General features: G+C 35.1%; 1 protein-coding gene across 2 annotated transcripts in view; it reads right to left on the reverse strand.

The window, feature by feature from the left end:
- The window catches only part of MAP4K5 (mitogen-activated protein kinase kinase kinase kinase 5), a 133,178-nt gene that overhangs the window by 17,654 nt on the left and 99,381 nt on the right, over positions 1–16,143 (reverse strand). For both annotated transcript variants that reach the window (XM_084980951.1, XM_084980952.1), the window contains 9 exons: positions 14,951–15,104; positions 13,571–13,668; positions 13,359–13,400; positions 12,024–12,108; positions 9,564–9,643; positions 9,205–9,265; positions 5,652–5,766; positions 4,969–5,027; positions 862–965 (listed from right to left, as the gene is read on the reverse strand). In XM_084980951.1, the coding sequence (XP_084837077.1) occupies positions 862–965; positions 4,969–5,027; positions 5,652–5,766; positions 9,205–9,265; positions 9,564–9,643; positions 12,024–12,108; positions 13,359–13,400; positions 13,571–13,668; positions 14,951–15,104 (798 nt within the window). The remainder of the gene's footprint in view (positions 1–861; positions 966–4,968; positions 5,028–5,651; positions 5,767–9,204; positions 9,266–9,563; positions 9,644–12,023; positions 12,109–13,358; positions 13,401–13,570; positions 13,669–14,950; positions 15,105–16,143) is intronic.

Raw genomic sequence — 16,143 nt, forward strand, 5'->3', positions numbered from 1 at the left:
AAAAACTCTAATTTGAAAAGATACATGCAGCTTAATGGTCACAGCAGCACTATTTACAATAGCCAAGACATGGAAACAATCCAAATGCCCATCAACAGATGACTGGCATAAGAAGATGTGAAATATATATATACAGTGTATATATAATTATAATATATATTATAGTGGAATATTATGAGCTATGAAATAATGCAATACAGCCATTTGCAGCAACATGGATAGACCCAAAGAATACTATGCTTAATGAAGTAGGTCAGAGAAAAACAAATATTATATAATATCACTTATATGTGGCATCTAAAAAATAATCAGAATGAATCTATATACAAAAGCGAAACAGACTCCGAGACAGAAAACAAGGGGGAAAGGGAGTGAAGGGAGGGATAAATTAGGAGTATGGGATTAACAGATATAAACTACTACACATAAAACAGATAAGCAATAAGAATTTACTATATAATATAGAGAATTATATTTAATATCTTGTAATAACCTATAATGAAAAATAATCTCAAAAATATAAATATATAACTGAATAATTTGCTATATACCTGAAACTAGCACAGTATAATACCTCAATGAAAAAAATGACTACCTCTAAATGATCATGATAAAGATCAGTTTTCCATAAAAATATGTTTTAGAGAATTGGCCATTGATCTTTATGGATGTGATGTTTCTGGAAGTCTATTAAGATAGGTTAAAGACAAAATCTTAAGAAGAACACAAAAACCAGAAAGCACCTATAAATAACTATAAACATGCTGACCAGAGATGGTAGCAATGGGATTTTATAATTTTAGGTTCAGTTACACATTAATGTTTTCTAAAGAAGAAAAATGTAAACAAAATATTATATACCTTTATCAACATGAATTTCTGCATTGGCTCATACCACTGAAGTAAAACAATTCCAGACTGTAAAGCTCCACAGAGGTATTTATGTCCCGTGTAAGGGTTTCTGACTGGAAAGAAATAAGACAAAATAGATACATCCAAAACACTAAATATTTTTATATAAAAACAAAGTTTAGCTAAAAGCAACAACTGAATTATACTCACCTAAAAGCTAACACAGATTTATTTATATAGGCAATGTTGATATATGGGAAAAAAACAATTAAATGCGACCCTCCACTAATACCAAAATATGAATGGAAGAAGAACCATTTGAAGTGTTAACTTAGCTAATAAAGGATAATTATTGTTTCTGTTCACCAGGATGATAAGAGTGAACAAAAAGTAAAGAAAGATGATGTCTTTTTCTTTCAGCTTTGTAATTCTTTCCTTTTTCACTTTCTCTCTCAATTTTAATTATATACATTTACTTCTAAACATCTTTAATATACTAGATTCTTAAATATAGGAACTTATTATAAGAACAAATTTTTAAGCAGTAAAACACCTAAATCATTATACCATCTAAAGAGCTGCTTCTTAAGTAAACTGACCACAACAGTGAATTCTGATAAGAAGGTAGAGGGAGGCAACTGAAATCTGAGATTTCATTTTTGATATGGTAGTTTATGGCTGTCTACTTAAGACAAGATGAAAATAATTACTTTACAACTTAAATAAAGATGTAACTTCCTTGACTCAAATCTTCAGAAATTCAATGGGTCTTCTCTTCTGTCCAGTTGGATTCCCTTCAACAATAATGTATTTGATTATAAGAGTAGTTATTTGCAGTAATCTCTATCTTAATATACTTATGAGCCTATATCTCTGATTGTAAATGCCTAGATCTTTCTTGAATTAGAGACCTTGGGAATCTGTTAACAGATATGGACCTCAATCTCCCTAAAAAAATGCTCATGAAATTTGCTTGTAACTAGAGAATGAGGCATGCAGATCAATGTATAAGCTCTCTGATTAAATGAAAAGAAAAAACAGAAAGTTAAGAGCCCAGGATCTGAAATCATAGATCAGACTTAGGTCTGATTGCAAGTTCTCCTACCAGCGACATGTGTCATGAGTTGTTTGAGGGTGAAGTTAGACAATTATAAAGCACAGAATTTAACCTTGCCCCTAAAGTTAGTTAAAGGTGTGGCCTTTGTTCTCCCTTTTGGGAGTCAATCTCTAAGCTCCAGGAATGTCATGGATGACAGGAGTGTCCTTGTCTGCCTGGGGCCTGTGGGTCACTGTGTACTCTTAACAGTATGATTTAGAATAGGGACTGGCAACACTGGAAAGTCTTAGGGTGGGGAATAGTGATGCCAGAATGACCAACCATGCAACTTAGGGTAGGGGCTTTGGGTCAGTATTACTTGACCTTCAGAGGGGCTGGATACTGAAATCAGCCATGTGGGCAATCAAGCATGCCTATGTCATAGAGTCCTAGTGAAAATTCTGTATGCTGAGGTTGCTAAGTGTCCCTGACTGGCAATGATCTGTTTATGTTGTCACACATCACTGCTGGAAAAGTAATGCTGTCACTATACCATGGAGAAAGAACAATAGAAGATCTAGATCTGGTATTTTTCCTGGACTCTGCTCTGTATACTTCTCCCTTGGCTGATTTTAATCCATATCCTTTCCCTGTAATAAACCATAACCAAGAGTATGACCGCTTTCAGTGAATTTTTTAATACAAAGGTAGTTTTGGGAATTTCCCAACTTGCAACTGGATTCAGGAGTGAGAGTGGTCTTATTTGCAAATGAAGCAACTGAAGAGGGATTAATCTCCAAGATTTACAAACACCTACTGCAGCTCCATACCAAAAGAACAACCCCATCAAAAAATGGGCAAAAGATCTAAACAGATGATTCTCCAAAGAAGACATATGGATGGCCAAAAAACACATGAAAAGATGTTCAACATCATTAATTATTAGAGAAATGCAAATCAAAACCACTATGAGGTACCACCTTACACCAGCTAGAATGGCCATCATCAGAAAGTCTACAAATAATACATTCTGGAGAGGATGTGGAGAAAAGGGAACCCTATTCCACTATTGGTGGGAATGTAAATTGGTGCAACCACTGTGGAAAACAGTATGGCGATTCCTCAGACAACTAAAAATAGAATTACCATTTGATCTAGAAAGCTCAGAAATAAACTCAAGCACCTATTTCAACTAATCTATGAAAAAGGGGGCAAGGACATACAGGGGAGGAAAGACAGTCTCTTCAATAACTAGTGCTTGGAAAACTGGACAATTACATGTAAAAGAATTAAATTAGAACATTCTTTAACATCATGCACAAAAATAAACTCAAAATGGACTAAAGACCTAGATGTAAGGCCAGATACCATAAAAATCCTAGAGGAAAACATACGCAAAACACTCTGAGATAAATCATAGCAATATCTTATTTAATCCACCTTCTAGAATAATAAAAACAAAAACAAAAATAAACCGAGACCTAATTAAACTTAAATCTTTTGCACAGCAAAGGAAACTATATTAAAAAAGGAAAAGACAACCCACAGAATGGGATAAAATCTTTGCAAACGAAGTGACCAACAAGGAATTAATCTCTAAAATATACAAACATCTTATGGAGCTTTATATCAAAAACAAACAACCCAATTAAAAATCGGGCAGGAGATCTAAATGGACATTTCTCCAAAGAAGAAAGACAGATAGTCAAAAAAAATGAAAAGATGCTTAGCATCACTAATTATTAGACAAAAGCAAGTCAAAATTACAATGAGGTATCACCAATCAGAATGGCCATCATCAAAAAGTCTACAAACAATAAATGATGGAAAAAGGGTGAAGAAAATGAACCTCCTTTACTGTGGGTGGGAATGAAAAATGGTGCAAACACTATGGAGGACAATATGGAAATTTCTTAAAAAATTAAATATAGGATTACTGTATGATTCAGCAATTCCACTGCTGGGCAGCTATCTGTAGAAAACTGTAATTTGAAAAGATACATGCACCCCAATGTTCACTGTAGCACTAGCAGTAATAGTCAAGACATGGAAAGAACTTAAATGTCCACTGACAGAGGAATGGATAAAGATGCCATACATATATACGATGGAATATTACTCAGCCATAAAAACCATGGAATAATCCCCCTTGTAGCAACATGGATGGACCTAGAATTTATCACACTAATTGAAGTCAGAAAGAGAAAGACAAGCATCATATGATATCACTTATATGTGGAATTTAATAAAAAATGACTCAAAAGACTTATTTATAAAATAGAAACAAACTCACAGATTTCAAAACCATCTTATGGTTACCACAGGTGACACTGCTGGGGGGAGGGAAGAACTGGGAGCATAGGAATAACATATACACACCTTTTTTTTTTCAGTCTTTTTCGGGCCACACCTGTGGCCTATGGAGGTTCCTATACTAGGGGTCAAATTAGAGCTGCAGCTGCTGGCCTACACCACAGCCGCTGGCCTACACCACAGCCACAGCAATGCAGGACACTTTACTCACTGAGGAAGGCCAGGGGTCGAACCCGTGTCCTCATGGATACGAGTCAGGTTCATTACCCCTGAGTCACGCCCAGAACTCCAACACACTACTTTATAAAATAGATGATTAACAAGAATGTACTGCATAGCACAGGAAAATCTACTCAATAGTTTGTAATAACCTATATGGGAAAATAAATGGATATATTTATATGTATGATTGATTCACTTTGCTATATACCTGAAACTAATACAACATTGTAATTCAACTATACTCCAATAAAATAAAATTTGAAAAAGAATAATGTTCATAAAGCACTAAGCATTTATGTTAAGTAAATGGTAAGTATTAAATGGAAGCTAGGATAGGATACGTTATTCTCTGAGAAATTCATCAGGGCAATTATTTTCAAGCATTTTTATGCCATGTCCCACTATACATTCTTGAGTTTCAATGGCCTCTTAACTCATTTAAAACAAATATAAAGGCTATCATCCATCATTTAATACTATAAAGACTCTTCAGAAAAATTTAAAAATGTTAAAAGTTCTAACTTTTGAGAACGGCATTTACTCACCTATGCAACATTTGTGGCAGCCTTTTGTATCAGGAATCTTTGTTGTTAAAGCAAACTTTCTGAAATCACAGGGCAATATACATCAGTGTTTCCCAAACAGTGATCTATGCATTTATTGCATCAGAAACCAGGCCAGGAGCTTTAAAGCAAATTATCTTAAAATCTGACCTCAAAATATCTGATTTTATAAACCTGAGGCAGGGCCTGGGAATCTGTATTATAAATTTCTATGGGTGATTCTTTTTTTGGTCTTTTGTCCTTTTAGGGCTGCACCCATGGCATATGGAGGTTCCCAGGCTAGGGTCTCTACTAGAAGTAAGCCTACACCAGAGCCACAGCAATGCCAGATCCGAGCCGCGTCTGTGACCTACACCACAGCTCACAGCAACACCGGATCCTTAACCCACAGAGAAAGGCCAGGGATCAAACCTACAACCTCATGGTTCCTAGTCGGATTCATTTCTGCTGCGCCACCAAGGGAACTCCCATGGTGATTCTTAGGAATGGTTAAGTCACAAAAATACTGATCTTTTGAATTCTAGATGACATTCACTTTAGTGTTAACAACCTTTCAAAGTTAAGACAAAGGAAGTATTTCAATGGGCAAGGAAAACTGGCTATTTTAATAGTAGACACTAATTTCCGTCATAACCCAAGCACAGTAAAATCAAAATGTTTTGTACCTTGGTAGTATGCGGTCTGGAAACCTATGAGTTTGAATATGGGCAGCTAATCCCGGTTTTTTGGCTTGTTCAAACAAAGCTATAAGATTATGAGAGTAGAGTTGAAAGGTTTTTCCTAAAAAAGAGAAATGTTATTTTTATTAGAATTATTTACAGCAGAGAAATACAATTTTCAAACAAAAGAAAAGATAATTACCTTCTAAAATCAGGAGTCCAAAAATGTTCAAAGAGCCAAGCAAAATAGAAAAACACAAACAAAAAACCCAGTTAATACTATTTTGAAAGACAGTAAGAAAAATGAATTTTTAAAAAGTAGATAATTGTGTTTCCCAATATATAAATTAGATATATTTTGACTAATAGGTGATCTGGTCAGAATTTATGTAAATCTTAATGAAGCCAACATAGAAACTGGTGAACAATGTTGTACAATGAACTGAGTTAGAATGATGCACATGTGATTATTTTAGTATAACACAGAAAATTGTATAATTATACTACATTATCTTTGATAGTCCTATTTATCAATAATTTATCACATTACTTTGGATTAAAACTGACTGTGAATGAAGTCTTAGAGATAGAATGAAATACTAAGAAAAATAAAGCAAACTAGTATTATATGCCATAATGCAAGGATTATAGGGCAACAATTTCCATATAATCAAAACCACAGCTGTGTTAAGAGGGGGAGATATGGCAAACATCTTTAGACTACTTATTATGCATAATATGATACTATAACAAATAATATTTATCCTTTTACTACTAGAAAACATAAAAAATATGGTCTTATCCTCAAAACAATTTTCTGTATTTTCTCAAAATGTAAACATTCTGCTTAACACTGTACTACACATCTTCTCTCCAATCCCGCATTATATATAGCTAGCTACCTAGGCAGCTGAACACATGTACATGTGCCATGCACACAAATGCAGACCCTTAAGTAGAATGTCTTCTCTTATTGAACACTGCTACCTACATTCAGTTTCAGGGGTCATCTTAACTAGAATTTGGAAAGAACTAATTTATATGCTAACTTTCCCCTACTTTTCTGTAGTTAATTTATAAACATATAAGATGTACTCTGTGTGGGTTTTGAGCTTACTTCCAAAGACAGGTATGAGTAGGGATAAAAGCAGTAAGAGAGTCAGAGGAAAGTGACTCTACAGGTATACAATTCAGAATCATTAACTCAAATAGAATTGGGCTTATTTTCATAATGGTAATATAATATGTTAATATATTGTTAATAAGTAAAAGTAAAAAATTGGGGGAAAGCATAATCAAAATCAAAGAGATTAAGTACTCTTTTCAGGGTTCCCAGTTTTTTAAAAGACATTTGTGCACAATCAAATATTATGTTCTTTGTAAACAATGTCATCCCATCAAATATACAAATTCCTGAAGAATCTCTACTAGGCAATGGTTTTTTTTTTTTTTTTTTTTTTTTTTACTAGGCAGTGGTTTAAAACATTTAAATTATATACATACGCACACAGTTAAAATTACGAATACAACATTTCTTAAATTAGGGCTCAATTCATAATCATCTACCTAACGCTGAGTTAAAACTATATCAGCACTGATGCTTTAAAGCAAAAGTAGCTGAAAGGTACATTTAGTAATCAAAAGCCTGATAGTATAGTAAATAAGAGCTGGGATATAATTATCACATATATATTGAGACATAGAGCATGAAAAGAATATCAAACATGAAAATAAAAAGAATTAAGAAGAGGTAAAATAATTGAATAATTCAAAGTGAAGAAAGGGGTGAATACTATTTGATTTTATTATGTTTCATTTAAAAATTTTTTGGCCACACCTATGGCATGCAGAAGTTCCTGAGCCAAAGATGAAATCTGTGCCACAGCAGTGACCTGAGCCACAGCACTGACAACACTGGATCCTTAACCCACTATGCCACCAGGGAACTCTGGGAGAATATATTATTTTAAAGACATGCTTATTGACTTTTTTTTTTTTTTTTGTCTTTTTAGGGCTGCACCTGTGGCATATGGAAGTTCCCAGGCTAGGGATCTAATTGGAACTGTAGCTGCCAGCCTATGCTGCAGGCATAGCAATGCCATATCTGAGCTGCAACTGCGACCTACACCACAACTCATGGCAACACCGGATCCTTAACCCACTGAGCAAGGCCAGGGATCGAACCCTCATGGATGCTAGTTGGGTTTGTTTACCACTGTGCTACAACAGAAACTCTGTAATACTATTTTATTTTTCTTTATGTTTTTTTAGGGCTGCACTCACGGCATATGGAGGTTCCCAGGCCAAGGGTCCAATCGGAGCTGTAGCTGCTGGCCTACAAGAGAGCCACAGCAATACCAGATCCGAGTCCTGTCTGCAACCTACACCACAGCCCATGGCAATGCCAGATCCTTAACCCACTGAGCGAAGCCAGGGATTGAACCCGCAACCTCATGGTTCCCAGTGGGATTTGTTTCTGCTGCGTGACAACAGGAACTCCCTGTAATACTATTTTAAAAGCTGATAGCATTACAATTAATTAAGGGGCAGAGGGAAATAATTAACTGTCTTGTACAGTGGTCCCTCTGCATCCACAGTGTATTGGTCCAGGACCCCCTGCAGAGACAAAACCCTGAGGATGTTCTAGTACCTTGTGTAAAATGGTGTCATATTTGCCTATAACCTATGCTCATTCTCCCATGTACTTTAAATCCTCTCTAGATTACATACAGTACCAGATATAATGTAATTGTCATATAAATAGTTGCCTAGTACCTGGCAAATTCGAGTTTGTTTTTTGGGAACTTTTCTAAGATTAAAAATTTCTATCTGCAATTGGTTGAATCTGTGGATGTGGATTCAAAAGGCTGACTGTACTCTCAGAATGAAAGGAAGCAGCAAACTTCTAGGTAGCCACTTAAATCTAAAACGTAAGAAAATAGGTGGTTAAGAAGTGAAGGGTAAGAAAAGCCTAAAACACCACCTACCCTCAGCAAAAACCAAAAAAAGAAAAACGCAAACAACAAAATTAGAATAGGTTGCTGTGGAACCTATTTGCTAATTTGTAAGACTTTAAAGCATTGGTCCAAGTTGGTTAATATGTGGTCCAGAATAACATGAATTCAACGAGCAAACATCTCTAAGTCTTCACAATTTACTAAGTACTCTGGGTATCCTCACTTAATCCTCAATTAAGAAACTCAGGCCAAGTGACAGTGACTGTGAAGGGGACTGGCTCTAGATCAAAGAGAAAGGAAGCAGCTGGATCCTCTTATTCTTTCCTTTCTTTTTCTTTCTTCTGTTGATTCTCAATGGAAAGCAGGGATGGTGATAGCAACAAAGTGCTGCCTTAACTGACGACAGGGTCCCTTCTCAAAGTTTCTTCCCAATCTAGATTGGTAACAAACATGTGCAAGTCTCGAAGTTAACTATACCAGACTGTAATTACCCAAAATAAAAAATAACATTTTAAAATAATGTATATTTTATTAATAATGTAAATTACACTTCTATGCTTGTCTATGGTTTATTTTTCATATTATTTTCATCATATACATACCTGACAATGACATTAAAGTATTATTGATGACATAGAGCCAAGTACATTTCCGTGGAAATAACTGTAAATATAGGGAAAAGAAGATTAATTAAACTCTTCAATTTTCATTCCCTACCCTTTAAGCTCCAAATTCCAACAGTCTGAGTACAAAAATAACTGTTTTCTACCTTTTAGTAAATTATCAAAACCTTATGGGAAAAAATCTTTCAACATGAACACATAAAGAGTATATTTTCACCTCTTTAAATATTTGAATCATAGAATTAAAATGGAAGACCATGTAAACTGGTTTAAAGTTAAGATATTACCTTTATTCAACTGACCCGAACTGATTTTTTGAGTTAAAATTTCTGAATTACCTGTTCCATTGTTGCCTCATGTAGCTCATTGAGATTCAATGTGTAAATACCATCTTCAGTCCCAAAAATAATGTACTGATCTATAACAGTTGAGATAAATCACCAGAATTTACTAACATTTTCTGAAATCATTCACTAAAATAATGGCTTTATATTTTAATATTGAGACAGCCACCCACCCATCCAAAGAAAAATTATTTCCTAAAATCCATGCCACCTTCTTTATCTCTTTCCCCAATTCTTTTTTTATGTTTAAAAGCAGATATATTCTCTGTTAGTAACTCACCCTGGCTTTACCTTACTATACAATCCTTTCTTTGAACATAATTTTCATTACATGTCCTTTTATTCAAACATACATGAATAAATGAGAAAAAAAGGAAACTGTTAATAGGAGTCAATGGATTGTCAATGGATGCTAAAACTGGTCAGTGAAAGTCTGATGAGCAAGAGGATATTTATAAAGTCTCAATGCATCCCCATACTAATTATTTATTAACGAGTTTGGGGAATTAAGCGATTATCTATTAATTAGAAAGGGAAAAATAGGAACTTAAGAGAAAGCTAGTGGACACTACCTTAACCAACTGGTGAATGTTAACATCACTAGTATCTGGACAAGTTAGTATCATGTGCCTTCTGACATGCTGAATTGAGAAGAGCACAATAACACTTCTGTGATATTCCTGCCAAAAATGCACAACCTGATCTAAACATCAGGGCTCATCAGGCAAACTCAAATTAAGGGACATTCTACAAAATAAACAGCCTTAAAAACGGCAAGATCAAGAGAGAAAGAAAGGTTGAGAAACCACTTCAGACTAAAGGGTACTAAAGAACTTGAAGTGGATGTTTTAATTGGGGAAAAAGAGGAGGGGGAGATGATAAAGGACAGTACTCGGCTAATTAATCAAATTTAAATATGGACTATGGATTAAAAACAGTATTATATCAATGATAAACTGCTGGATCTTTGTAATGTACTGTGGTTATGTAAGAGATGATCCTTCTTCCTAGGAAATACAAACTGATGTATAAGGGGAAGAGGAGTATGACGTCTACAACTTACTCTCAAGTGATTCAGAAAAAATACACATATAGATAGAAAATAGTAAAACAAGTGCAGCAAAAAGAAATAATTGACAATTCTGAGACACAGGAGTTTCTTACACTATTTGTACAACTTTTTTATAAGTTTAAACTTATATCAAAATTAAAAATTGGAGTTCCCATCGTGGCTCAGTGGTTAACGAATCTGACTAGGAACCATGAGGTTGCGAGTTCGATCCCTGGCCTTGCTCAGGGGGTTAAGGATCTGGCGTTGCCGTGAGCTGTGGTGTAGGTTGCAGATGCAGCTCGGATCCCGCGTTGCTGTGGCTCTGGCGTAGGCTGGTGGCTACAGCTCCGATTAGACCCCTAGCCTGGGAACCTCCATATGCCACAAGAGTGGCCCTAGAAAAGGCAAAAAGACAAAAAAAAAAAAAAAAAAAAAAAAAAAGTTATAAATATCAAAAAACCCATTTCCTTACTGTTAAAATTTTTTTTTCTCTGTTGTACTTTCTAAGAGTGGCATTTAAAGCAGATCTGTCTTTACGACTGTATTGAGGTAGAAACAAACATTTCTTCAACACCCTCTACTGCCTAACCTCTGCTCAATTCCAGACAAGCAGGTAGGCTCCTTTCTTCCCTACAACAAGGGTGAGTATTTATGTTAGAAATGATCACAATGAGAACCAGAGGAGTTTAGTATCATTTCCAAATCACACAGTAATGACAGAGAGGCAATTCCAACCCAGAACTATTTGATTTCAAATTTTTGCCTCTATGTATTAGGCTTCTACCTTACATACACAACCTACATTTTTAAAAACAGATTTTACTTTGCTATCATTTCAAACTTTCAGAAAACAAATTCATGAATATCCTTTATGCAGATTACACAAATGTTAACATTTACTACTTTTGCTTTTATTCTTTCTCTGTACACACATTTTTTTGGAACTGTTTGAGTTACAAGCATGATGTCCCTTTATTCCTAAATATTTCTGTGCATTTCTTAAAAAAAAAAAAGAAAAAAAAAAGTCTTACACAACCACAGTACAATGTTCAAAATCAAGATATTAACATTGACACAATACTATTAACTATTATCTTGACGTTACTGATTGTGATCATCAATTGTCCCAGTACTGCCTTTTACATAAAAGAAAATCCTAAATTATGGTTGCAATCAGTTGTAATTTTGCTTTAGTTTCCTTTAATCAGGAACTATTCCTGTATACTCAAATTCTATTAAACCAAAACTATTTACCTATTTGACCTGTTGCAGGTATCTATCTATACTATTTAGTTTCTAAGTTGTACTTTTAAAGTGAAAAGTCTTCAGTTCACTGATCATAAACATCCTTTCTGATAATAAACATTTTGTTGAAGGTAAATATAAAAGTTCAGAAACTTTACCTTTTGTATCAGGATGTATCCAGGATGTTGCACAATTAATTTTCAAAGGGCAGCCATCAAAAACTTTGGAAAAACATGCTCCCATCTTATTTATAAAGAAAGAAATGTTGATTTAATTGATGAGACAATTTTACATATTCTTAAAAAATAGCTAATATTATTATGAAATGCTAAACTGACTCTTATTTGCATATACTCATGGTCTCTTTACAAAACAAAATTCATAATTTGATATAATTTAACCCCTTCTACCAAGAGAATTTAATATTCTTTCTTTGTGTAATCCACTACTCTAGGGCAAAAATATCAAAATATCTACATATGTCAATGACATCCTAGGAATTTTCAGTCACTACTTATCTTTACAACTAACATTTAAAAATGTGAAATAATGATTTTATTGAGTAACATTACAGTGCTTACAATTAGAGTATGCCTCCATAATACTGATGAGACAAAAGGACTAATATTTAAACTTTTATTGTATAAAAAGGTACAATTTATGAAGCACCCATTCATATGACTGGCTGAACTACCTAACAGATAGGTTCTACTGAAGGGCCAGAGAACAAGTGTTAACAGAAGCTTTTTGCTACTTTTCTTTTTTGCTTTTTAGGGCCACACCCGTGGCATATGGTTGTTCTCAGGCTAGTGGTGAATCAGAGCTAGAGCCACCAGACTACACTACAGCCACAGCAACACAGGATCCAAGCCACATCTGTGACCTACACCACAGCTCACACCAACACCAGATCCTTAACCCACTGAGAGAGGCCAGGGATCAAACCCGTAACCTCATGTTTACTAGTCAGATTCGTTTCTGCTTCTTGTTACTTTTCACTGAGTATATTTCAATCTGAAAACCGCTTCAGGGGTAGAAAGATATTTAACCCACATGATGAAGAGGACATAGTTCTATTACTATCATCACATTACAATTAAACTGGCCTTTGTGGATGAATTCGAGAATCCAACGGTCCATATTTATAAAAAGTGAAATTCTGGTGTTCCCTGATGGTTCAGTGGGTTAAGGATGTGGTCATAGCTGTGGCTTGGGTTGCTGCTATGTAGGCTTGATCCCTGGCCTAGGAACTTGCATGTCACAGGTGTGGTCAAAAAAAAAAAAAAAAAAAGTGAAATTCTCTCAATTCTTATCAATTCACTCAAATTAATGTACATGATTGGATCTATGGCATAGCCAAATGCATTTAATGCCTTTTATTTTATGAATCCTTCCTTTCAATGACTCAAGATAGTTGGTAGCAAATAAACAATCGTTTTCTGCTTCTAAAGAGAGAAAAATAGACAAGCAGTTCACATAAAAATATTCCTTACCAGCACTTTTGGGGTGGGTGGAAGGCCATTGATGACTGGTTTCTGTGGAAAAAAATAATTTTAATACTGTAAGGCCTTGTTAACTCTTTTTTAAAAAACTTCATACATTTATAAATTCAGTTATTCAAATTCTTGCATTCAATGGACTATGCCCATTATATGATAAATATAGTATTAGTTACAAGTAATCACAAAATACCTGTTATACCTACAGGGAAATCTCTCTTGTCCTTTTTCCGTGGTAACTGTGGTGCCTGTGCTGATCCTTCTGTATTTTCACTAATCAGTTTGGAAATACCATCACCATTTCCTAAAAAGAATCATGGTTAAAAGCTGAATTACCATACAAATAAGTATTCTCCTTGAAAAATAATTTCTCCTTCCCTCTAATACTTGTTTTACACTTGGGTTATCCTTTATTGGAAAATAATCTCTACCGTCTGATGAATTAAAGTATCTTTGGTGCCTTTTTCTAGATTCTATAGAGTAGCATTGCATCTTTAGCAGTGATATTAACCATTAAAACAACAAATGTCTTTCCATATTGTGAGAAAAATGAAATCTGCCCTACTAATGCTGATATTCAAGGCCTTTCATAATTGAACTTCAAATCTATCTTTTTCGTTTTTGTTTTTTGGGTGCACCTGCAGCATATGGAAATTCCCAGGCCAGGGAGTGAATCCAAACCATAGCTGTGACCTACATATGCCACAGGTGCAGCAACATCAGATGCTTAAACCACTACACCACTGTGGGAACTCCCCAAATCTACCTTTCTAAATCCTATCTTCCAGTGTATACACCCTTCAAAAGCTCATATTTCTACCATACTACTGTACTTCCAACACAATCCAGATTTTCCTGCTTTAGTTCATGTGTTCATTCTTTCTTGTTCTCTAAGAATGCCTGACACATTCTTAAAGAACACAGCAGTTTAAGGGTCCAGTGTTGTCTCTGAGGTGGCGTGGGTTTGATCCCCGGCCCTGTGCAGTTGGTTAAGGAGTTGGCATTGCCACAGCTGTGATGTAGGTTGTAGCTGCAGCTGAGATTCCATCCCTGGCCTGGGGACTTCCATATGCTATGGGTGCAGCCAAAAACAACAACAAAAAGAATATCTGTCAGTACGGTTCCACCTAGTGAAGGCTCACCAAGCCCTTTTATACTCTTCAAGGACCTACCTCCTCTATTCCTTATCCTTATCTCCCTCAGAGATCTTTAGTCTTCTGTTACATATAGTTACTTATTGCAGGAGACACTTATATAAACTGTCTTGTCTGATGTTATGTGCACATGGGTATAACTTCTGTTATAGACTCTGAACTTCCAGAGGGCAGGGGCATCCATTCATCTTTCTAGATCCTACAATGTTTAGTTAAGAGATCAGATTAAAGTTGGATTGAATCTATATATAGCTCATCCACGTGGAGTCTTAAAGAAACTGCACAAAATTTACAAAGAAATAAGATTAAAGAAAAGAAATTCTTAAAATGTGAACAAACTGGCTTTCTTTTCAGTCTTCATTTTGATTTATTTACTGAGATCACAAGAGCTAGCTGTATGCACTTCAGAGCTGCTGATATTGCTAGCCATACCAATAGCTGAAGTCTCGGCTACTGGGCCACAACTCGGACTACTCTGTCTTCTGAGAACCTGGGGAGCTCTGTTCTCTGAATCAGGACAACGTTTTACAGTTGATGATTTTTCTTCCTCTGGGAGGTTGTCTTCTGGATAACTGTTTATCCTTGGCTAGTTGATAATAAGACACAAAAGTACTTTAATAAATTTGGATAGAACACATTAACACTTTGTTATTATGCATTAAAGACTTTAGAGGAAAGAGAATGTGCTTTTTTTTTTTTTCTTTCCTGTATTTACAGTTCAATCAGTGGGCCACGTAAAGCAAGGTAAGCAAGAGCTGAGTTACTGTCCCAACACAACTATGAACTTGCCATGTAACTTTTATTCAGCCCTAAGCCCAAAATGATAAAATTTTTATAACCAATAAAATTATATGTACAATCCACAAAACATTTAATAACCAGAAACAAGCAAGGAAAGTGATTTAACGAAGTATGACTCTAGTGAAATGTCCAACTGTAGTAGTAAATGAGGACTGTAAATTATGAATTCTCTCTCTCCTATCATGTTGTCAAGGATTTTCACAAATGAGTAATAATCTATCTTTGCATTTTTCTAATAGCTATAAAAGTGTATTTTCTCATAAAATCTTCTTTAATATATTTTTACATTTTCATAATATGCTCTTGAAGAAAACTATTTATCTAAAATATATTTAAGTAGCTCCTGATGTGGTGCAATAGGATCCTAATATCTCTGTACCGCCAGGACCCAGGTTCAATCCCCAGCCCAGCACAGTGGTTAAAGGATCCAGCATTGCTGCAGCAACGGGGCATAGATCACAACTGTGACTTGGATCTGATCTCTGATCTGGGAACTCTCTATGCCTTGGGGCAGCCAAAAAAAGCAAAAAAAAATTGGGGTGTTCCTGCTGTGATGCAGTGGGTTAATAAGAATCCTACTGCAGTGGCTCAGGTCAGTGCAGAGGCCTGGGTTTGAACCCCAGCCCAGTATAGTGGGTTAAAGGATCTGGCATTGCCACAGCTGCAGCTCAGATTCAATCCCTGGCTTGAGAACTTCCATGTCTCACATTAGGTCATAAAAGAAAAATATATATATATATGTGTGTGTGTACATATATATATATATTTAAGAAAATATTGAACTCAATAAAATTATTTTTAAAACTTATTTTATTATTTAAACA

This window comes from Sus scrofa, chromosome 1 (genome assembly GCF_054392235.1).
Source record: "Sus scrofa isolate SSC_HxYL_T2T_F1_AM1 chromosome 1, Sscrofa_HxYL_maternal_Yorkshire_Landrace_v2.0, whole genome shotgun sequence".
Classification (NCBI taxonomy): Eukaryota; Metazoa; Chordata; class Mammalia; order Artiodactyla; family Suidae; genus Sus; species Sus scrofa.